The 24,656-nt window shown below is 28.9% G+C and overlaps 1 protein-coding gene across 3 annotated transcripts in view; it reads left to right on the forward strand.

Annotated features, from left to right (window-relative positions):
* Positions 1-24,656, forward strand: part of LOC107443611 (uncharacterized) — a 64,999-nt gene that overhangs the window by 38,463 nt on the left and 1,880 nt on the right. For all 3 annotated transcript variants that reach the window (XM_043046875.3, XM_043046878.3, XM_087153119.1), the window contains exons 19-25: positions 753-816; positions 12,470-12,693; positions 14,485-14,593; positions 17,283-17,419; positions 18,207-18,440; positions 19,365-19,586; positions 23,841-23,948. In XM_043046875.3, coding sequence (XP_042902809.2) covers positions 753-816; positions 12,470-12,693; positions 14,485-14,593; positions 17,283-17,419; positions 18,207-18,440; positions 19,365-19,586; positions 23,841-23,948 — 1,098 coding nt within the window. The remainder of the gene's footprint in view (positions 1-752; positions 817-12,469; positions 12,694-14,484; positions 14,594-17,282; positions 17,420-18,206; positions 18,441-19,364; positions 19,587-23,840; positions 23,949-24,656) is intronic.

The raw sequence follows: 24,656 nt of genomic DNA on the forward strand, positions 1-24,656 counted from the left end.
AAATACTAAAAATTATTTATGGGAATTATTTATCATTCAATTATTTATCATTCTTTTGAAGTGAGTTTTATGTAAAAGAATAAGCAATCTATCGTGTAGCTGTAAATGCCGTCGACTATGCAAACGGAGATTCATATATACTAAATACAAAATAATGTCTAAAATCACAAAAAAATAAGTTGATATTTAAAAAAAATTAATCAAAATTTTACCATTTAATGTTTAAAAAAAGCTTAAATAAGTAATATTTTTTTTAAAGAAAATATTTGTAATATAATAATATTTGCACTGTAATATAGAAAATATTTGCACTCACAATTAAATCAGTAAACACAAATAACTCAGTGTGCAATTATTATGAAAAATTCGTAAAACAGTAAAAACTGTAATAAGAAATAAGCCCACATAATTTTTCTCTTAAAGGTATATTTCTTTATTTAAAAAGTCATAAATCATATTGAAAAATTAATTCTTATTGAGGTTTTTGTAGATTTTAAAATTATGAATCAAATTAAAATAAGTGTTATAATTTTATTTATTTTTTTTTTAAATTAAGTATCGAAAACTTCTATTTTTCTTGTACTGTATTGAATTCTATTTGTTTAAATTTAAACTATTCTTTTCATAATTATTGCCAAATGATAGTATTATAATTATTAATTTTGATTTCTTCCATTTTCTTCTCTTTTTCCTTTCTTATCATTTAAAAATAAAGAATTTTTTTCTAACATATATTGCTTTCTGTTTTACAGAATATAGGGCTAGCCAATAAGACAATCGCTGAAGTTTTCACTGGGATCAGAGATTGTGACTTAGGTGAGCTTGCTCTTGTATTTTAATTTTTGTAAAAATATTTTTCATTTTAATTTGTACTGTTGTAAGAAAGAAAAAGAGCCATAATGAATGTCATAATGAAATATTCATCAGAAGGTTATTTTGTTATGTTTCATTTTTTAAGGATATTACCTAATATGAAAAAAAATAATATTTTTCCTGAATGTTAAAACTTGGGTAAGCGAATAAATATTATTAATATTTTGATAAATGATTAATTTAAGTCACTTGTGCAATCCTTATTAAATCACTTAAAAAATATATATCAGCTGTTTATTTTACTAAATTTCATTTTTCCTTTCCACAAACAATTAAGATTTTCTCTTTTTAAACTTATAACTTTAATTAATAATATTGGTGGGGATCATTATTTTAAGCCAAGGAGTAACATGAGAAGATAAATAGATATTAAGTTCATTTAAAAAAATTTATTGATCAACAATAACAGATTAACAATTTATCAGTTGATGTCATTCTTTGTATACATAATTTTTGTTCAATATGACATTTAATTTATTGGCTGTATGTCAAACAAATTAAATAATCACTTAATTTTCCTTTCCAAAAGTGAATTATTCAGTGTGTGTAAAATATTAATGATTTCAAAGCTACTTAATCCTTAATTGGAATATTTTGAATGCATATTTTTCTTCATTTAAGAATTTGTGTAATTTATAATTACTTTGCAAAAATTGCAAGCTCTGATTTTGCTACCTTTCTGCATAAAGTTAAGCAGTTAAGGATTATGTAACCAACACACCAAAGATTATATTAATAAGTAGTGTTTTAATATCTTATTTACATTTACTTTTAAGGAAACTTTTATATATATTAAATAAGGTATGTCATGTCGTCACTACCAAAAAAAGTTTTTAAAAAAAAATTTCCTTCCATTGCTTTAAATATTAACATACTAATTACTTGTTAAATCTAAAATGGCCATTAAAATCTGTGACCCCTTTTCGGAACCAGTCTCTGTTTAACCAGATGTTGTAGAATTCTTTGCTCTTATTCTGATTCCTCTGGCTGACTTATATAAATCCTAGTCAGCTGCCTTGAGCAGTTGTTAGCATACTTCAAAGGACAATTGAAAGAAAAAGTACACATTGGAATAGCATTCATACACTGTCTTATGGATAGTATCAACTTCATTTAGTAATGATCAGAGGCAGTAAGTCGAAATTTTGAAGGCTGACAGAACTGTGCAAATATTTACGATGTCAAAATAACAGGCATCGGTTGCCATCAAACTAACTCATAAAATTAACTATTATTGTGGACCTGATATGCATTGTTCAGCTAAAAGAAATCAGTAATCAAGAAATAGTAACAAAATGTAATATTTTTAATTGCCCATTTTACTAAATAGTGAGGCCTCCAAAAATTATATAAAATAAACTGTTGGGAATTTACATTAAAGTTTTTTTAAAAAAAACACAAACAAGCAAAAAAAAATGCTTATGAAAGCAAAATAGCAGTTGGCAACTCTGCCATTTAAAGGCATGTTGTTGAGTTTCCTTGAGAGGTACATAAAAATAATCCCTGATCAGCCTAAGTGTGATTTGTCGAGTAACGTCGGTAGTTCGGCACCTTTGATGAGATTTGCAGATCATTAATTACTATCTGAAATACAAAGCGAAAAATAACTTAGCCCTACAAAAACACCCTTGTATTCTTTCATTCCCTGTCAACAAATTAGCCCTGTAATTTTTTTTAAAATTCTTTTCACATATGTATTGTTAAAATTAAGTGGCAATAAAAGTTCTTATATCTAGTTTGTTTTTCCCTCTCTTCTTTCGAAACTTTTAAGGGATAATTTCTTTATATAAAAGTGATGTATCGATTGATATCAGATACCTAAGACTTGCCTCATTTGCACAATTTTACTGTTAAAAGTTTGCATGATTTTGTAATAATTGCAACCTATCGCAGAGAATTGGACACTGTTTCACTGTAGATCAGAAGCAGCTACACTGTTTCACATTTGCAACCCATTAAAGCTGTAAGTAAGAACTCATTTTAAGTTTCTTTCCCTTTCTTCCTTTTTTTAAATTTTTGGTTTTTATTTACTTTGAAAAATCAGTAAGTTTAAAGTTGAAGTAATTATTTTTGTTTATAGAAACTGTTTTAGAACTTAAAAACTTTGTTTAAACCTGCTGAAAAAAAAATTTTATTTCCTCATCTCATATCTGGTAGTATGATTAGGATTGAGGAAATTTTAGGTTCTTATTTACTTTGGAAAATCAGTAAGTTTTAAGAGAACTAATTATTTTTGCTCATAAAACTGTTTTAGAACTTAAAAACTTTGTTTAAATCTGCTGAAAAATAAATTTAATTCCACATCTCATTCTCTGTTTGTTCTGAAAATTCAAAAAAATAAATTTTTAGTTCCTTTTCTTTTTAAAATTTCGAAACGAAATGAAGTTTTTAAATTATCTGAAAATATGATTAGGTTGACTAGTATGATTAGGATTGATGAAATTTTAGATTTTTTATTTACTTTGAAAAATCAGTAAGTTGAAAATCAAATCAGATAAGAGAACTAAATATTTTTGTTCATAAAAACTGTTTTAGAAATTAAAAACTTGGTTTAAACCAGCTGAAAAATAAATTTTTTCCACATCTCATTCTCTGATTATCTTCAAAAGTTTCAAAAAAATAAATCCTTACTTTTTTTTTAAAAAAATGTCAGAAAAGAATACATTTTTTAAATTAGTGGAAAGTATGATGACTAAGAAAATATGAGAAGAGGATAAATATTGAAAGCTCAATAGACTCCTTAAGAGTTGCATAAATCATGTTTTGAATGATTTTGATTTTTTTTTTTTTTTTTTTTTTCAATGTATTAAGTTTTTTTATTTTTTTTTTTTTTTTCCAAATATATTATGGATGCATATTGCAAGTTTTAAAATTAACAGTTTGCAATTTCCGAACAAAATTATTGCTTAGTTATCTGGTCTTGTACATACACTACTCATGCATTTCTTTTGTTGTAATTACACCAATTTCAAAGAAGTCCTACTTCTAAAGTTAAAGCACTTTATTTAATTTTACGAAACCAATCTGCAGCTCAATCTTCATTCAAATTTATCTGATTCAAATTATCAGACGGACTATTATTGTAAAAATTAGACTTAATTTAACATGTTCACAGCAAAACTAAAAAATTAGCACATATAAAGTAGATAAAAATTATGAAATGTTATTAAAAATTTATATTAATTAAAAAAAATTTATACTAGGGGTGCACAACCTTTATGAGTGAAGGGCCATTTGCACAGCAGGTTGGCTAACGAAGGGCCGCACATGTATTGAGACATGTTAATGACAAATGTAGTAATGTTTATTTAAACATTAGCATTCTATTTTTTTCATCAATAAACTTAGTATTATATTTGTAAAAAATTAAAGGTGTTCCATTTTTAGAATTCATTCAAAAATATAAAAAATTTATACTTTTTTTTACAAAAAAAAAATTGCTATTTTTATCATATGAACAATAGATTTATCAAAATAAATAAACATTGAAGAAAAGAAATGTTTTTTATCATATTATGCAATACGAAAATTCATTTCAGAATTACGAGGCGCATCCAGAAAATAAGTTTCCTTATTTTTTTTTTAAAAAAAAGAGCTCATACTTTCAGCAGCATATTTATTGACAACAAGTACAGCAATGTTTCAGCTATTTTTCAACATAGCCACCACCAGAATTGAGACCCTTGTCGTATCGTGGGATCAACTTTTGTATCACTCTGTCGTAGAACTCTGCCGCCTGTAAATGGAACCAGAGTGTGACAGACGTCTTCAGCTCTTTGTCGCTGCCAAAACGCTCACCGGAGGACAGGAATTTTTTGAGGTGCAAAAAAAAATTGAAAATCGTTCGGAGCAAGATCAGGGCTGTAGGTGGATGATCAAACAGCTCCCAGCCAAATTTCGTCAAAACAGCTGCTGTGCGTCGAGCCGTATGTAAAAGAGCATTGTCATGGAGGAGCACAACACCTGCAGTAAGCATTCCACGCCTCTTGTTTTGAATGGCACGTCGCAATTTCAGCAGTGTTTCACAGTAACGGTCAGCACTTACTGTTTCACAACGTGGTTCCATTCACAGGCGGCAGAGGTTTACGACAGAGGGATACAAAAGTTGAACCCATGATACAAGTGTCTCAATTCTATGTTGCTATGTTGAAAAATAGCTGAAACATTGCTGTACTTGTTGCCAAAAAATATGTTCCTGAAAGTATGAGTTCTTTTGTTTAAAAAAAAATAGGGAAACTTATTTTTTGGATAAGCCTCATAAATTCTAATAAATAAAAAAAAACTGCAATGCCCACAGAATGAAAGTAGGGAAAAATTTAGTCATAATTAAGTAATATAAATTCAAATTAAATATTTTAATTGAAGAAAATTTATAGGTTTTAAACAAAAGCCTAAAATAAAAACAAAACTGTGATTGTATAGGAAAATTAAATTCAATGCTTAGTTTGCAATGTACTTTATTATTTCATTTTATTAATTATTAGATTTTTTTATATCGTGAAAATTTTCCTTTTTTTTTATCGAAAAAGATCACTTAAGCAACAAAAAATTTAAATCTAAACTACAAACAGTGAGCAGTTTAAAAATTCCCGTTTTCCGCCATTTTATGAATTTCTCAAGTTGCAATAACATTGCATTTAAATTAGGGATGTAACGAGTATTTGGCCCTTCTGTGAAAAATTCAGTTAGTTGAATGATCAGTCAAATATTCGGCAGAATATTTTTTAGAAATGTATCTTTCTAAGTTTTCTTTTTATTTTGGAATTTTTATAGATGTTACTTTTTTTTAAAAAAAATTATAATCAGACAAGTCAATTATGTCATTTTTTCGATACTTTGAAAATTCAGAAGGATTTTTTTCCATTTTTTGCTGTTTTTTATTATAACCCAGCATTTTAACAGAACGTCTCATAGTATTAATTTATTATCACTCTTTCCCTGTACTGTAATATAAATAACCCAGTAGCATAGAAAAGCGTGATTTTCAGTATTAAAGTTTTGTTTCTGGAACTAAGAAGAAAAAAAATTTTCTGTTTTTCAATTTTAAGCATTTTTATTATGACTCAGCATTTTTTTAAAAATTAAGTTACTAATAAAAATTATTTTATAGCAATTTTTCTTCTTCTAAAATTATGGCAATGAGAAAATTTTAAATTGCGATTTTCAGTATAAGATTTTCATTTAAAAAATTAAGAACATTTTTCTAACTTTTTATTATAATGCAGTAATTTTTAATAGCATTTCTGTTGACTTAATTCTTTTTTCTTGGCTTTTTCTGGTAATTGGAAAACTGAGATGTTCAGCTTTAAAATTTTCTTTCCAAAATTAAGATTGATTTTTATGTTCTCTGTTTCGCTTTTCGACATTTTCAAAAACGTTCTTGATTGGCCTTATTTTTTAGAGTTAATTTATGAATACGTTTTTCCAGGAAATATTATTCTGAGCATTGAAATTTTAGTTTCAGTGTTGCTATGCTGCTGAAAGATTTTGCTATTTGGCCCCAATTGTACGGCATTCAGTCAATTTTTTTTTTTGCCGAATATTTGGGTTTTTGACCAAATCACAATTCATTACCACATTCGTTCAAATCACATTCGTTGCGGAAAAAAACTAAGGAAAAATAACTAGGATTTACGATAAAACTGCACCGAAATACCGTCTCAAAAAGTGATTATTTAATTGCGCGATTAACAATCACGTGTCGTAATAACATCATAGTTAAATAACGGGATCGTCAAAATCATGTGGATATAGAAATAATTGGGGGGGGGAAATTACCTATATTTATGCTGAACTCAGCACGAATAAAGCGTGTCAAATGCACGATTTAAAATTTGCATGTCGTAATTGAATACTTGGAATTTTTTATGATACGTGGGAACGCATAGCAATAACTGCCGAAAAAAAGAAAGAATTGCCAAAAAAAAAAAAAAGATAAAAAATCACTTAGATTTAAGATGAAATCGTCACAAATAAAATGCACCAAAAAGTGATTATTTAAATGGCCGATCTGAAACTCTCGTCGTAATAAAAATTCGGGATTTTCGAAATCACGTAGAAAAGCGGAAATAACTGTTTTAAAAAAATTATTTTTATTTACAAAAAAATCGGCTTAAAGAAAGCGCGTTAAACGTGATGAGTTAAAAGTGCGATTAAAAATTACCATTTTTTAAATTTTTTTATTGTGCTTAGAAGCTCTCACGGGCCGCACTTCAGTAGTCGAAGGGCCGCATTTGGCCCGCGAGCTGCAGGTTGTGCACCCCTAATTTATACACTTTTGAATGAATATTAATTGAAATTTAAAAAACTGAAATCCCTATACAATATATTAAGACTGAGGAATATGCTAAGATTTTTAAAAATTAAGAATTTAATTTTTTTCTTTTAAAATTTTTTAATTAATTTTATTTTAAATTATTTTTAATTAATTTTATTTTTAATTATTAATTATTTTTAATTATTAATTAATTTTAATTTTTTGAAGACTTTGCTTTAGCTTACTAATTTGCAGATTGGCAAATGTAAGAAATAGTGATTAAGTAAGTTTAGAAATTAAAAATGATTTTACTGTTTTACTTCTCAGTAATATTTTAGGAATGTACGTATTTTTAAATCCGTGATGAAAAATAATCGGCAGATGTGCTGGCAGAGTTTAGTGCGTTGTGGAAAATGCCCAGCAAGCATAATGAAAAAGTCATCTTTTAACTAATCATAAATTTTATTAAGCAAGTAAAATCATAACTTAACTTAAACATCATAAAGGAAAACAATCCTCTCCATAACATGAATTCAATACATACAGTCTTGAAAATCAAAAGAAACAAAACTCCAAATCCAATCTTGATTTGTCATATATATACAAAATAACAGTTGCATAATGAGGGTACTTACACACTCAAAATTAATACTATGCAAATTCTGTCTTTGAATTATTTTTAAATGTTCGAACTCCCTCCTTCAGAGGTTTTTCGAACTCGTGATCTCCGACTCTTACTCGAACCTTGTTCATTGAAATCCATAGTCTGACATGCGGCCCCATCGAACATTTCAAAATAAATTCCTTTAATTTTATTTAATTCATTCCTGGTTAAAGCCTTAGTCAAAAAATCAGCCAAATTACTTTTACTTTTATTTGGCAATTTAAAACCTACTTTAATTGGTAACGTAACATGAGTTTTAGGTAATTCATTAAATCGTTTACATAATTTTTCAATATAAGTTTTTTGATGTAAATACAAACTACCGTTTTTGTTCTCAAAGTTAACACCTAACAAATATTTGACTTTTCCTAAATTTTGAATATCAAGTTTAGTCTTAATCAATTCAATAGTTTCATCTAAAATAGTTTTAGTCTTACAAAATAACACCATGTCATCAACGTATACTAATAAAATAATGTTATTCATTTTATACACACAATTACAACATTTGAATTTTTCGAAACCAATCGATTTCAGTATAGTATCTAACTCAACATTCCATTCTCTACCTGATTGTTTAAGTCCATATATCGACTTTTTAAGTAAACATACTTTATTCATTTCACCTTCAATTTCAAAACCTGGAGGTTGCTTCATATAAATTACCTCACTAAGATTTCCATACAAATATGCAGCTTTCACATCTAGCTGTGCATATTTCCAACATAACATTGATACAAAAATAATAAATAGTAATCTAATAACTGAAAAATTCACAACTGGTGAAAATACATCAAGAAAGTCAACACCATACTGTTGTCTAAAACCTTGTGCTACAAGTCTAGCTTTGTATTGTTTAACATTATTGTTTTCATCTCTTTTTACTGCATAAACCCACCTATTTCCTATTACTTTAGCATTGGGAGGTTTATCAACTATTTCCCATACCTTTCTTTCGTTCATAATATTTAACTCTTTTTCCATTGCCTTATTCCACTGATTTCTTTCTGGTAGTTTTTGTGCATCGGAAAAGTTTTTCGGTATTTCTGCATTATATACCTCACCTTCAAATATATCACTTATCTGATTATCTACAAAAGAATTAGATGGCGAATCTTCACTTTCGCTATCAGTGTCACTATGGGAAGAAGTTAAATTTTGAGTTTTGCTTAAAGCTTTAAAATTAAATTTAGAATGATCATACTCAATTTGGTTTTTATCGCAATATTCTTTAGCTTGGTTGTTTGATCTTAATCTAGTTTTATCGCCTGGAGGGTAATAGTAAACATCTATTCTGCTACTTTTATTACGCGGTCTCTCAACTCTAGTCCATTCTGATATTTTTAAAGGTTTTAATTTTAAATCTGGAGATTTAGCATTAATCTTATCTATGTCATTTTCATTGTTATCATCAAAATTGATGTCTGAATTCAGATTTATAAATAAAAAGTTTTCAATACTAGATTTACAAAATAGTGTTTTAACTCCGTTTTTACTTTCATCAATTTTTACGTGTATAGTTTCTATAGTTTTCCTATCTTTAGGCAAGTAAATTCTATAACCTTTAGTATTGACTGCATATCCAGTTACAATTCCTACTTTTGCATTTGGTTGTAGTTTGTTTCTCTGAACTTTAGGGATATGAGCATACGCTAAAGATCCAAATACTTTGAAATGTTTAACTGACGGTTTATAACCATAGAAAATTTCAAACGGTGTTTTACCTTCCAGTAGTTTGTGTTCACTACGATTCTTTACGTGAACAAAACAATGCAGTGCTTCTGCCCAAAATCTACCTTTTAAACCACTATCGGCTAACATTGAGCGTATTCCCTCTCCAGCTACTCTGTTATAAGATTCGGCTACCCCATTTTGTTCTGGAGTGTATAATGAAGTTCTCTCCATACGTTTACCTAATTCATTAAGAAAATCTTGAAATTTTACATTACAAAATTCCATGCCGTTATCACACCTTACAGATTTAAGTTTAACATTTAACTGTCTTTCATATTTTGCTAAATACAGTTTAAAGCAATTAAAAACTTCATGTTTATGTTTTATAGTAAAAATTTCAACATAATGAGAAAAATCATCTATTACAGATACGAAATATTCAGCTCCGCCAACTGAATTTACGGGACTTTTACCCCAAACATCCATATGTACTTTCTCTAATACACTTTTAGTCATTATACCATGATTTACTTTAAAACTAGTTCTAGTCGATTTAGTTATTTTACAAGTATTACAAGTATCAAATTTACCACACAAATTATCTAAACCATTCACAACATTGTTTTGACTCATATGATTTAGCATTGCAACATTTAAATGGCAAAATCGTCTATGAACCAATTCCCTATCTAGACCTGTACTAAATGCTAATTCTTTAGTTGCTACCACTTTTTCAACATAGCCTTTAAGTATGTACAACTTATCAATTCTAGGTACACTAAATAAATAATTATGGTTTTTACCAAATACAGTCATTTTGTTATTACCCCATTTTACAGTAATCCCTGCTAAATCCATATTCGAACCGCTTATTAAATTTCTACGCATATTCGGTGCAAAATATACATTTTCTAATTTTATGGGAACAAATTTATCTCTATCTTTAACGTTAAAATGTATATCACCAATACCAAAAATATCAGACTTACTATTTTTATCTCCAACAAGTACTTGACTAGGATTCAAAGTCTTGAAGTTACTAAAGTAGTCTCTTTGTGTACAGAAGTGAGCTGTGCTGGCAGTGTCAATCAGGAATTCAACAAACTGCTTGTCTTTCCTTTGGCGAATTTCAGCATCTCTTATCGTAGTCAAATCACTGTAAAAAGTTTCCTTGGAATCTTGAGTTTTAGAATTCCGTTTCGTGGTTTTCTTCTTCAGGAAACATCTTTCCGCACTATGTCCTTTCTTATTGCAGTAGGAACACATAATTGTTGTTGTTGTATCATTGCCCAGGACGCGACCACTGCTTTTATTTCCATTCAACTTCCGATAGGCTTGCTTTCTAGTAGATGAAGTAGTATAAGCATCGGCGACTATGTCCTCTCCTCTGTCTTTCTGCTTTTGTTGTATCCTTCCAGATTCGATTAGGAGCTCCTTTTCAACATTAGAAATCGAAAAATCTTTATCTTCTAGTCGATAAAGCATTTGAACTAAGTTGTCATAATCTGCTGGCAATCTTCTAATTAATTGGAAACATGTGAGCTTTTCAGGCATTGCAAAACCTGCGTCATGAATCTGTTTCCTTTTTTCATTTACTAACTTGCAGAAAATGCCAATAGTCTCCTTCTCTGGATCAAACTTCAATTCAAAGAATTCATCAATAAGTCCGGCTAACCGTGCTCGGGAGGTAGGTTCAAAGTTTTCCTTCAAAATAGTCCACGCTGTCTTTCCGTCCTCTGTGTCGGCTATCAGCGGTTGAAACTGCTCATCAATTCCTTGGAATATAGTAGAGTAACTTCTAGCTTTTCGCATTTCATAAGAGCGTAAGTCTCTGTCTGTTGCATCAGTTGGTAATGGCTTCTCTGTACCACCAACAAATTCCCAAGAGCCTTTATCGATGAGTAATACTTTCATATTTATTTTCCAACTACTGTAATTGAAACTGTTTAGCTTTGTAAATCCCAATATGGAACTGCTCTCACTTTCGGCCATCTTCAATCTGTCTACACGGCCCCAGTAGCTTTATAATAAACTTGCTTCTAAAGACGACAAAAGCTTAACTAAGCTGGGCAGGCATGAAATTTTACATTACAAAATTCCATGCCGTTATCACACCTTACAGATTTAAGTTTAACATTTAACTGTCTTTCATATTTTGAAAATCTTTATCTTCTAGTCGATAAAGCATTTGAACTAAGTTGTCATAATCTGCTGGGCAGGTATGGCCCATAACCTTGCTGGCAGAGTTTAGTGCGTTGTGGAAAATGCCCAGCAAGCATAATGAAAAAGTCATCTTTTAACTAATCATAAATTTTATTAAGCAAGTAAAATCATAACTTAACTTAAACATCATAAAGGAAAACAATCCTCTCCATAACATGAATTCAATACATACAGTCTTGAAAATCAAAAGAAACAAAACTCCAAATCCAATCTTGATTTGTCATATATATACAAAATAACAGTTGCATAATGAGGGTACTTACACACTCAAAATTAATACTATGCAAATTCTGTCTTTGAATTATTTTTAAATGTTCGAACTCCCTCCTTCAGAGGTTTTTCGAACTCGTGATCTCCGACTCTTACTCGAACCTTGTTCATTGAAATCCATAGTCTGACAAGATGTTCGAATAATCTGCAGCGCAGTTGCCCTACTAAAGGACAACTGCTTCAAAAGTAATCCCTGTATTTTCTTTAGTTTGAAGCGCTTTTTTCATCCTAGTAAGGGCAACAAGATTTTATTCTTGCCTATTGTACATAAAGAATTTTTATGTGAAAATTTGAAATACAATAGTGTTTTTAATTTCACAAATTACAATGCAATTCCAGAAATATTCATGGTAAAAAAAAGTATTTAAAGAAAAAGGGTAACAATCAATTATAGTATGTTTTGATTTTATTTTACCATTTAATGTTGAATGTTCAAAATAAATTGTTTGAATTATGTACATAATTTTTTTTCTTTGAAATTAATTTTTTTTTCCAATTATATTTGACAGATTTGCTTGGCAGTTTCTTCTGTTTCCTGGCTAGCAAGTTAACATTTCAAGATGTTGTAGACATTGGATCTGGTGATTTTGAATCCATCACCAGAATTCGAATTCCCCTGCAGAATTATTTGCGTGAAAATGTGTTTAAAACTGAGAATCCACAGCCTTCTGATTATGATGCAGTTGTGCAAGCAATTTTAGCTAATGAAGAATTGAAAATGTTGAATTTCTTGGTAAGTTTTCATCTTATTATTTTATTACCTTCTCTGCAACTTTTTATTTTAAAATCATACTTGTACTAAATTTTAAATTATTTTCTGCTCTTAGTTAACTATCAACTAAAAAACTTGAATCTTAAAGCCCATCAAAAGCTTATCCTTCGAGACTATTATACTCATAGATGAAAATATGTGATGTGTAATTTCAAAAGCATCTTTAATCATCAAAATAGCAAAAGTGTATAATATGATCTGTTTTCTTTTTAAGGATGTTATTCCTTAATAACTGAATATAGGCAAACGTTGAATCTATATTTTTCACAAAAATAAATTGAAGACACTTTTGAATAATAACTTTCAGTAGATATTTAAAAAATATCTTGAATTGACTTTAATAAAGTTTCAAAAGTAAAAATTATATTAAAACTGCTATTCGGCCTAATTTTCAGCTCGTAAAAAAAATTAGATGAAAATTCAAGTTTTTTTTTCTTATGATTGGATTTTCTCCGCTGAAACTCAATCTTAATGGTATGAGTGGGTGACCTCAAATAAGCTAATTAATTAGTGCAGATGATATTTTAAGTTTCAAAATCAGACATGATAATGCCCTGCTTTTGACAGATTTGGATTCCTAACCCTTAAAATACAGTTCTAATAATATAGGAAATAGAGTCCTAATACTTTGGTTAGGGAAGTGGTCCAAAGCTTGAACCTTGTAGTGTTTATTTTACTTTTTGCATAGTTTGCAACATCTCGGGAATTTTTTGACTAACTGAAAATTTTTTGCATTAAATTATAAAATTTGTTCAAAGATTTATTTTATTTAAAATAGGCAAAGGAATTTCTTAATTGCAAGGTATATAAATTTTTACATCATTCTAAAAAATATATTTTTATGTGTCAAAATGCAAGATTTAAATACAATTGGTTAAATAAATAAGTAAATTCCCAAGAAATCTAATTTTAAACATACAACTTCTTTAAAATTTGATTTCTCAGGAACTATTTGACCAATTTCATTTAGATTTTGCATTTTGACAAAGAAGATTACATTCTTTAAAATGATGTAAAAATTTGTAAGCCTTATAATTAAAAAAAAATTTCGTCTATCATTAAATAAAATAATAATAAATGATTGTGTACAAAAATTTTTCAATTCGATTAAGGAATTCTCGAGACGACGAAATATGCAAAAAGTTAAATTAACATTAACAGGTCCAAACTTTTAACTGCTCACCAAACCAAACTATTAGGACCATATTTCCCAGATTGTGCAAAAAATTAACATTAGCAGGTCCAAATTTTGAACTGCTCATCAAACCAAACTATTAGAACCATGTTTCCCAGATTGTTACTATCTCCTTTATTTTGGGGATAAGAAATCTGAATCCGTCGAAAAAGGAGGATGTTTATTTAGAGAAAGTAGGTTTTTTTCCGATTTCCTGACTTAAAATATCCTCTCCACCAATTAATTAGCATATATGAGGTCCCCTCACCCTCGAACCATTAAGAATGGATTTTAGTAAGTGAAAATCCAATCATTAGATCAAAAGTTATTTAGGGTAGTTCTTTTTTTGCGCATTGTACATTCAAACTCTTCAAATGGAATGGTTGTTAAAATAAATTTCAATTAAATTTGTTATGCAAGAATGAAATATAAATGGAAAAAAAATTTCTATAACATTAAATGTAAAAGTAAAATCTTCAGCAGTTAGCAGGTATGCATAAAATTAAAAATGTTATAAAATTTAAAAATTATTTAAACTGAGTTGCACAAATTTTTTATTTGAATGTTATTTTATTTAGCTGCAAGCAGAAGTTGCTGAGAATGAATGTGCAAGCTATGTTACAGCTTTTAAAGCACTTATACGGGAGAATATTCACAAAGTATTTGATGCATTGCTTGGTCGTTCTGGTAAGAAGATATATAATCATGTGTTATATGTATTTAAATGTATTAATTCTTGTTTGTCACATTATTATTTATGAATTTGTTAAAAATTCTTTCGAAATTTTGTCTTTCAATCAAAAGAAAAATGTTTTGAAACAATTTTTTTTTTTGCAGTTTCAATCCTTTAATTATTCAGTTAAGATATGGATTATGATTAATTCCCTGTATTTTTACTTTCTGGCTCCCATACATCAAAACTTTTTTTTTTTTTAATTATTTTCCCGATTTTGATAAGTACATTGTTTTGAGAACTAAAAAAAAATGAGATATATATATTTTTAAATCCTTATTCCTTTCCATTTTAATTTCAAACCTTTTTTTTTTTCGTTCAACATTTATATTTATGTAGTTTAAAATTTTAATTTAAGGGTTCAAAATATATGCTATCTGAATTTTTAGGTATTTCATAAAAATAAAAATTACACTAAATTTAGTTTTTGTTTTTATTAAATTGACTTTATGCCGTGCTCCTGTATTATTTTTTTTATCAAACATTCAGGGATGTGATTCTTCCGCGGATCCGCTGATTTCTGCTTTTTTCAGATTTTTCCATATCTTACGCTCTTTTTTCATAAATTTCCGCGCGGAAAAAATTTTTATGCAGTAAATGATATTTTGTTGAACATTTTTTTCTCACGCGGAGCGAAAGTATTGAAGCCCCCAATAAACCTTTCTTCACATGTCAATCTGCTGGCTGGGGTTAAAGTGGTTGACCTTGGTAAAACAATGCAGTCTCCTACTCCACTACTCTCAACTTTTCAGGGATGAAAGACTTTTTAAAATTTCCAACCATGTTCCAAAAACTTTTGGGGAGTCGGAACGAACGATATAGTCGGACTTGCGACGAACTCCCCCCCCCCTGCAGTAGCCTCCTGAGAAAATGATCTTCAGAAGAAAATTGGTAGAATTTCGGCATGTACGCCGTTGCCTTGACAACCGCGACTTCCGCTATAAATTGGAAAAAAGAAAAAAAAGTCCTAAGCAGTTTCGTTTCGGCCGCTGATATTTGACTTCTTTTGATTGGCTGATTTACAGAATTTTAAATATTAGGAACTAGGCCAGAATCTGCTAAAATTGCGATTCTTATTTCGATGATTTTTATGTAAATCATCGATTTTCGTATTTAACTGATTTAAAAGTTACTTGTTGTGTTTCGTTTTTACACAATTTAAAAATCATTACTCGCAATTCCCATTCACGCAATTTAAAAATTCAATATCGCGATTTGTATTTAAGCGTTTTTAAAACCCAATATCGCGATTTGTATTTAAACGTTTTTAAAACCCAATATCGCGATTCATATTCCCGTTAGTTTAAAATCCAATGTCGCGATTCGTATTCATATATATATTTAAATTTCAATATTGCGATACGTTATCACGCGGTTGTAATATCAAACATCGATTTTCGTATTTGTACGCGGTTTAAACATTACTCGTTGCGATAAGTATTCACGGACTCTAAAAATTATGCATCTTGATTCTTATTTACGCGATTTAAAAATTCAATACCGCGATTTGTATTTTCGTGCTTTTAAAATCCAATATCGTGATTCTTATTCACGTGATTTTAAAATTCAATATCGTGATTCTTATTCACTCACTCTTAAAATCCAACATCGCGATTCTTATTCACCCTTTTTTAAAATCCAACATCGCGATTCATATTCCCGTTAGTTTAAAATCCAATGTACCAACATCGCGATTATTATTCACGCACTCTTAAAATCCAACATCGCGATTTTAAAATCCAACATCGCCTTATTAACGCGATTTTAAAATCCGGCATCGCGATTCTTTTTCACGCGATTTTAAAATCAAGCATCGCGATTCTTATTCACGCGATTTTGAAATCCAACATCGCGATTCTTAATCTAAGGCCTCTTAAAAATTGTGTGAGAAATGAACTTTCTTGTCCTATCAACACTGATGATCAAAAGTCTGCAAAACGCAGTCTACAGATCAGTCATGTTAATAAAAGACCATCGAAAAAACAAAGAACTGATGAGAAAGTCCATAAAGGTCCTTTGACCATTAAAGAAATGTTTTTTGAAATGATGTATAATTATGCATAATTACTCAAAGTTATCTAAATTATTAAAAAAAAAATTTTTTTAATCAAGATTTTATTTAAGAACATAATTACCATTTATTTATATTTATTTGAATAGATAATAATGTAATCATTATCCGATTGGCTATTGAATTCATATAATTTTTTTTTTTTTGCACGTTTAATGCTACAGTTATAAACTTCCTCTTTTTTGTGTTTTTGTCAATCACATCCCTGAAACATTTTAAATTGTTATAATTAAATTTAAACTGTTTAAAATAAAATAATTAAATTTTTTGTGTAGAACCAAGCATTCTTCGTGTTCACAAAAGAAATATTTTTAATAATCAAAATTTAGGAAGTATGGTTACTGTGCATCAATATAAATGTATAAATATATCATTTTTAACTAGTAAAATTAGCTTATAAAAGTATGCTATGTGCTATGTTAGTATTAAGTGTTATACTTACTATAATTATTTTTGATTTAATTATAAATTTATATTGTATATTGATTTAATTTTTCGAAAAGAAATAAGTCTTTTTAAAAGTTAGTAAGCATTTAGTAATATTTTAAGTAGTTTATATTTCTAATTTGTAGACATACCTTCTGGCACAACGTATGGACAACATGTTGCTAGAACTTGTAGAGAACTCTTTGAGAAATTCCTTCAATTAAATTCAAGATATTCGAATCTTGATGTAATTGCTCTTGAGCGTGTATTAAGAAGACAACTGGTAAGATATACGATACAATAATAATAATATACTATTAATATACTATACAAAGAAAGTTTGTATCTGTTAATATACTATACAAAGAAATTCCTCAGTTTGAATTTATTTTTATAGATTATTTTTTAATGTATTATTCAGTAATATGGACTCTTTAAAAATAAACTTTAAAATAAATTATTTAAAAAAAAAATTAAAAAAACTAGTTTCAGCTTTTCTCCACCTTTCTAACACCAGATTTCAAATTCTTAGCTTTACTTAACTTCATATTTCCTTCTGCTTTAGGATTACATTACAGTTTCAATCGTACACAGTAGTTAATTAAATATAATACTATTGCTTTTGTTTTTCTAGCATTTTATAAAAGAAATTAAACCCCATTGAAAATAATAAAATTTTAAATAACTGCTAAAATCTATTATGTATGTGTATATTACTTGGTATCAATTGTGTGAATTCTACATTTTAAAAAACATGAAAAATGCATTATGCTTGTGATTATTGTGATAGACTTACATAAATGCTTGTGATTAAGATAAACATCAAATCAAAATCATGATTATTAACAGTAAATATGCATTATAAAAATTAATTTCATAGTTAAAATGAGCTAAATATTTTCATACATTTCATGCTTCATTGCAGGCTACTGAAAATAATTTTTCTTTTAGAGAACTATTTGATTTTTCAGATATCTTTATAACAAATTTTATATATTCTATATTTTAAAATAATCTAACGTGGTAGTTATTATTTAGAAAAATTATTTAATTGCAAATTATTTATCTAGGAACCTTTATCCCAGTTGGTTGATCCTGCTTATCAGTCTGTAGTGCGAGTGCTTATCTTCTCTTCACTCTATAGACTTACATCTGGTTCGAGAAATGCTATGTCTACATCCAGTGATAGTTCTGAACCGGCTCCTTCTAGTAGTACTGATGCTAATAAGAAAAAAGATGAGAAGAAAGCTGAAAGCAGTGAAAGGCCACCACAAAGAGAATTCACATTTGGCAACCATGTAAATGTATGTTTTTGAATTCGAACTCTCACTTTTTTCGAAGCACTCAATTCGTGACGATTCCATTGTAATTTTGCGTTGTTTGATGATAGTTCAGCCGCATTTAGTTATTTTTTACTCCTTTAGCATAATTTTTCTAATTCAGATATTTTTAATGTGGTGTTATTATGATCGAATTTAGATATTGAGTGCAATATATAAAATTTAACAGGAGTACAAAATTAAATAGGGGTATTTCATAGTTTCTGCAATTGACTTCATAATTGCAAAATTAAAATAATAGTTTCCTGTTTTGGCTAAGTGGGACACCATGTGATTTTTTTTTTTAATATTTTTTTTCTCTTTTATATAATATTTCTATTGTCTTTAATGCCAATTTTTTCTTGTATTGTGGTGTTATATTTTTTAATTTAAATAAAATATACAATATAAATTACATATATTAATTTTTTGTGATTCACCGTATATTTTGACCACGGCACTGTCAGTACATTCTGCGATGTTAGACTGAAGTTTCTTAAACGCATATCTGAAAAATCTGGAGAAGTCAGAGAATTTTATTTTTCTGTTTAAGTAATGACCCTAGTCCTAAATACAGCTTGCATTTTTTACTATTACTTTATGTTAATTCCCTATCCTATTTACCCCTCTAGTTTACATTAGGCTCACTATCCTAAAAGGGTTGTGCATCCCTTTTCTTATAATTAAACATATGCAAATTATAATTTATCTTTCATGTATGTAAAAAAAAAAAGTTTCTGAGATGTTGAAAAAAATTTTTTTGACTGAATTTGCTCATTTTTATCCCAACTATAGAAATTAATAGAAACTTTCACAATGTAATTAACAGTTAATTTTACCTTATTTGTAAAGATGAGTTTAAACTACTTTCACATTTATATATTTTTCTCTTGATGATCCGTTTTGCAGGTTGAATCATCCGGAGATATTTTTTCAAATAGAAATCTTCCAAGGGGTGCTTTTACAGAAGGTTCAGAAGATGGAGCCGCTCCAGCTCTGGCAGCATTTGCTCGCATTGCTGAACAAACCACTGCTTTACTGAGAGGAAATAATCGAAATAATGACAGCCGCCCTACCGGTGTCAATCTGGTTTCGATCCGGCCTGATTCATGGGCCAGCTCTATACCACAAGTAACTTGTTACTTATTTTTTTAAAAGAAATTTTCAGTTTAAGTTCATTTTTAATTCCAAATATAGCAAGGTAAAGATTGTATTTTTCAATTTCAATTCTTAAAATATAAATTAATTTAGTTGAAGGAATAGATCACTGTAATTGGATGGAGCTTAACTGTTTCATTTTCTCTTTGTTTGTCTCAGCTTTTGTTATTCAAAGCCAAGAAAAAAGTTCAACTGGTTTTGTTACGTAACAAGCCTTTCTAGCAGAGAAACAAGTACTTTTCAAAACCAGTTTTTCTTTTAAGTTCTTACAAGGTTGAAACAAATGTTTACATTTTGGCTATAGGCTTGATCAGCAGTTAACTTCACTATGTCACAAAATTCAAAATCAGCTAGTTGTTCATTGACAGCCTCCTCAAAAGTGAGTGCTAGGAAACCAAATAATAAAGCAAGAGATTTTTGTGTATTTAATACATTGTTTGGGAAGGTAAAAAGACCAGTTAGTCTCAGACAGTTTGGAAAGTGTTAGTTTGGTCGTTGAGCAGTCTATTAAGACATTGCTCTTACCATAGGTGAAGAGCTAGGGGTTTTGAGTTTGATCCAGGCTGTCAGTGTGCTTAAACATTAAATCTGCCTCGACTGTAAGTTCTGCAGTTGGTTGTTATATGGAAGTCTAGAGGCAGGAATGCAAGCTCAGGTGCAACCCATGTCATCTGACCAGATCAAAATTACATGGTATTCCTACCATGGTCATCAAGGCCCTGTAAACAGAGCTATGTGTTTGGCCATCGTTGGGTGATATGTAAGTTAGTATATAAATGTCGTTGGCAAAAAAAATTTCATTACTTTGGTTTTCTTATTTTCGGTTTTTTTACTTTCTTATTTTTCCCTCATGCCAATTTACTGTTTTTATATTAATGAGGGAAAAAAAACTTTAAGATTTGAAATTTTCAAAAAAAAAGTATTTTTATTATAATCATGACTTAAAAAGCCATAAAATATTGAATACTAAAAGAAAACAAAAGAAAATTTTAAATTCTAAATAGATAAAACTTCTTTGGAAAAAAAGCGCTAAAGAGCAGCAAAAATTTCTAAAAAAAGTAGCAATAAAGGAAACGAAGAAAATAAAAATATGACCACTGAAGCCGACGTCTTCAGGGGGTACCGGCCCCGGTAGCCATAAAACAAAACCATTTCGATTGAGGGAGAAGCAAATGCCTAAATTAACTCCCTCAGTACCCCGATGGTTTTGTATAGAAGTCCAGGAAAAAAACATGAAATACAAATAACCAATTTAGAAAAGAAACTCATACAAAATCATCAGAAAATAAAAACTCACTTAACCAGGTCAAACAGCGATTTCACAAGCAAGCCGAATGAAAAGGAAAAACTAAAGAAAACAACTCCCTCTATTACAATGCGCAGATAGAAAATAAAAGAAGTCAAGTTTTTTTTTGTTCATTTTCAAGATTTCCATTAATTTTTTACGTATCTTTTTCTTGACTTCTTTTATTTTCTATCTGCGCATTGTAATAGAGGGAGTTGTTTTCTTTAGTTTTTAATGTTTCCTTTTCATTCGGCTTGCTTGTGAAATCGCTGTTTGACCTGGTTAAGTGAGTTTTTATTTTCTGATGATTTTGTTTGAGTTTCTTTTCTAAATTGGTTATTTGTATTTCATGTTTTTTTCCTGGACTTCTATACACAGAGATGAGATTCTTCCGCAAATTCGTGGATTTCCGTTTTTTTTTTTTTTTTTTTTTTTTTTTTAGATTTTTCCATTTTTCCCGCTAATTTCCGCAGAAATTTTTTTGAACAAGTTAAAATATTTTATGAGGAATTTAATTTTCCACGGAACAAAAGCATTGAAGTCCTCATTCCTCCCTCTGAAGTTTCTCAAAAAATCATTTCCTTGGGATAAAACTGTTTGACCTTTATACAGGGATGAGATTTTTTCGCTTTTGCCTTTCGAATTTCAGCCTTTTTATCATTTTTTTTTTTTTTTTTTTTTTTTTTTGAAAATTCAATCGTTAAAATAAAATAATCATTTATTTACGATTTTCAAAGATAAACAAAAAATTCAAACTGCATCCTAGTTGCTAACCCTTCCGTATTTTTACTTATTTTAGCTGTTTTCTCTTCACAGAAAATAAGATTTTCCGTATTTTTATTCGTCCGCCGGATAGCTCGTATTTTTGCAATTCAGACGTCATGACCCTGTTGTCAGGCTTGAAAGCAAACGAAAAAAAAAAATAATAAATAAAATAATAGAGGTGGATTTGGAGTGAAAATATTTATTTGCTCATTCAATTAATCTTGTAAATTTTTATTTATTATGTCTAAGCAAAAACAATACAAACAAGCCTTTTAGAAATCCCAAGTCCAGTCTCTCGCAATTTTAATATCAATCATCGATTTTCGTATTAACCTGATTTAAAAGTTGCGCAATGTGATTCTTATTTACGCTATTCAAACATCGTACATTGTGATTCTTAGTTACGAGATTTAAAAATCCAATATCGCATTTTGCATTTATGCATTTTTAAAATCGCAATTTTATTATCAAACATCGATTCTCGTATTTGCCTGATTTAAAAGTTGGACGTTGCGAGTCTTATTCAGGCGATTTAAATATCGTACATTGCGAATCTTATTTACGAGATTTAAAAATCCAATATAGCGATTTGTATTTACGCGCTTTTAGAACCCTATGTAGCGATTTGTATTCACGCGAGCTTAAAATCCTATGTCGTGACTCGTTTTTGCGGTTTTAATATCAAACATCGCTTTTCGTATTTATACGAAATCCTATCCAATATAGTAATTTGTATTTACGCTTTTTAAAACCCTATGTAGTGATTCGTTTTCATGCGAGCTTAAAATTCTATGTCGTGATACGTTTTTGCGGTTGTAATATCAAACATCGATTTTCGTATTTATACGAAATCCAATCCAATATAGCGATTTGTATTTACGCGCTTTTAAAACCATATGTAGCGATTCGTATTCATGCGAGCTTAAAATTCTATGATTTGATACGTTTTCGCGGTTCACGTTTAAGTACGAAAATCAAGCATCGATTTTCGTACTTAAACGTGCTTTAAAAATTAGACATTGTGATTTGTATTTGCGCGATTTGAAAATTATTCATCGTGATTCGTCTTTACGTGCTCTAGAAATTACGCATCATGATTTGTATTTCTGCATATTTTAAAATTCTGTATAGATTTTCATATTCACGTAATTTAAAAGCCTCATATCGGGATTCATATTCTCTCAATTTAAAATTAAGGCATGTGATTAATATTTATATATTCATACAATTTTAAAACTAATCATCAGGATTTATAATCACATGGTTTACAAGTTTAAAGATCTCACTCTTTTTGTCAAATTTGTGTGTGTGTGTATATATATATATATATATATATATATATATATATATATATATATATATATATATATATATATATATATTCATGGATTTCCTCTTTTCTACTTTCTGACTATGGTTCTTTATACAAAACCATTGGGGTACTGAGGGAGTTAATTTAGGCATTTGCTTCTCCCTCAATTAAAATGGTTTTGTTTTATGGTCACCGAGGCCGGTACCCCCTGAAGACGTCGGCTTCAGTGGTCATATTTTTATTTCCTTCGATTCCTTTATAATATATTGAATTAACTCTTACAGTAATTTCTGAGAGAAAGACTACTATATGGTGATTTCATTTTCTGTGAGTTTTGCAAAAAAAGTTTCCCAATCAGTATTGATATGTTTAAAAATAATGTTTGCAAGCAAAAATTATTCTTAAAGAGCAACCAATATCAGATTATTTATTAATATGAAATTACAATAAAAATGATAAATTTCGGCCATACTTTTTGTGAGTACAGCCTGCACATAGGTACTTTTTTTCTTCCTAAAATTACTAGTATGCAAATTTTTAAATCTGCAATATTTTTCAGTTATGTTTACAATATTTTAATTGTGTTTAAATATTTTTTTAAATTAGTAACTACCATATATGTTTAATTATTACAGACATAGAATTCTTCCACAATATTCCACTTTTTTATGATTTTTCACCGTATACTAATTTTTTTTCTTCTTTTTGCCCGATTACATATCTTTGAACCACTGTATAACTACAAAAAGATTTTAATTTTGACTATTCAATTTAGGCAGCCTGTGAAAATACTGTAGAATCTAATTTATATAATTTTTATTTTGTGACTTGTCCCTTATGATAATCAAAATAAACTATTTTACAGGATTGGGTACCAATTATTGCAAGAGATGTCCAACGTCAACGAAGACAAGCTCCTCAAGCACCATTTAGTAATGCCTACTTAAGTGGCATGCCTTCCAAACGTAGAAAGGTGAGTAAAAAGTTATCTGTTAAGAGCTTGTAACATTTTTCTCTAGATTAATAATGTATATATATACTGTAAAGTTGAGCCTGCATTATTTGACACCAAAGGCCCAGGATAATCAAAGATACTATGTTAAATCCTTTTTCTTAGTAAAAAGGTAAGTTGCTGCCACAAGTAGTTAGATTCACTCTGAAGTAAGTCATTAAAAAATGCGCTTCTTCTTTCTCAATTTGTAATTTGGTCTCTTGTTTTGTGTGTCACACACAGATATAAAAATTTTCGGTCTTTTGACTAATTTTTATCTTTTTAAAAATCTAACACTGAAAGAGGTCAAACAAGAAAAATTTCAGAAGTTGTGAGTAAAAAAAATTCCGGAACTTAATTTTTAACCGAATCATTTTTGGTGGCGAAAAATAATCCTTTTTCTTGTTTCTGTTGCACTGTCTATGAAACAGAAGAAAAACTAGTATTTTAGTTGGGCTATTTTTTTTCTTTGATATTAGTAAATCATAAATTTATATCAAAAAAATAAATGGGTTAAAAAAACTCTAAATTAGGCAAAAGCTGTGACAAATAAAGTTTTATTTAATTTTCATTTCATAATCATAATTAATTGCAAACTACTCTCTACAATTTAATACATATATATTCATTAGTTAAACAATTTTTAGATTATTAAGATCATATTAAATATTTTTATTTGCCTAAAAACAT

This window comes from Parasteatoda tepidariorum, chromosome 10, assembly GCF_982258835.1.
Source record: "Parasteatoda tepidariorum strain Cologne lab strain chromosome 10, Ptep-v5.0, whole genome shotgun sequence".
Lineage (NCBI taxonomy): Eukaryota > Metazoa > Arthropoda > Arachnida > Araneae > Theridiidae > Parasteatoda > Parasteatoda tepidariorum.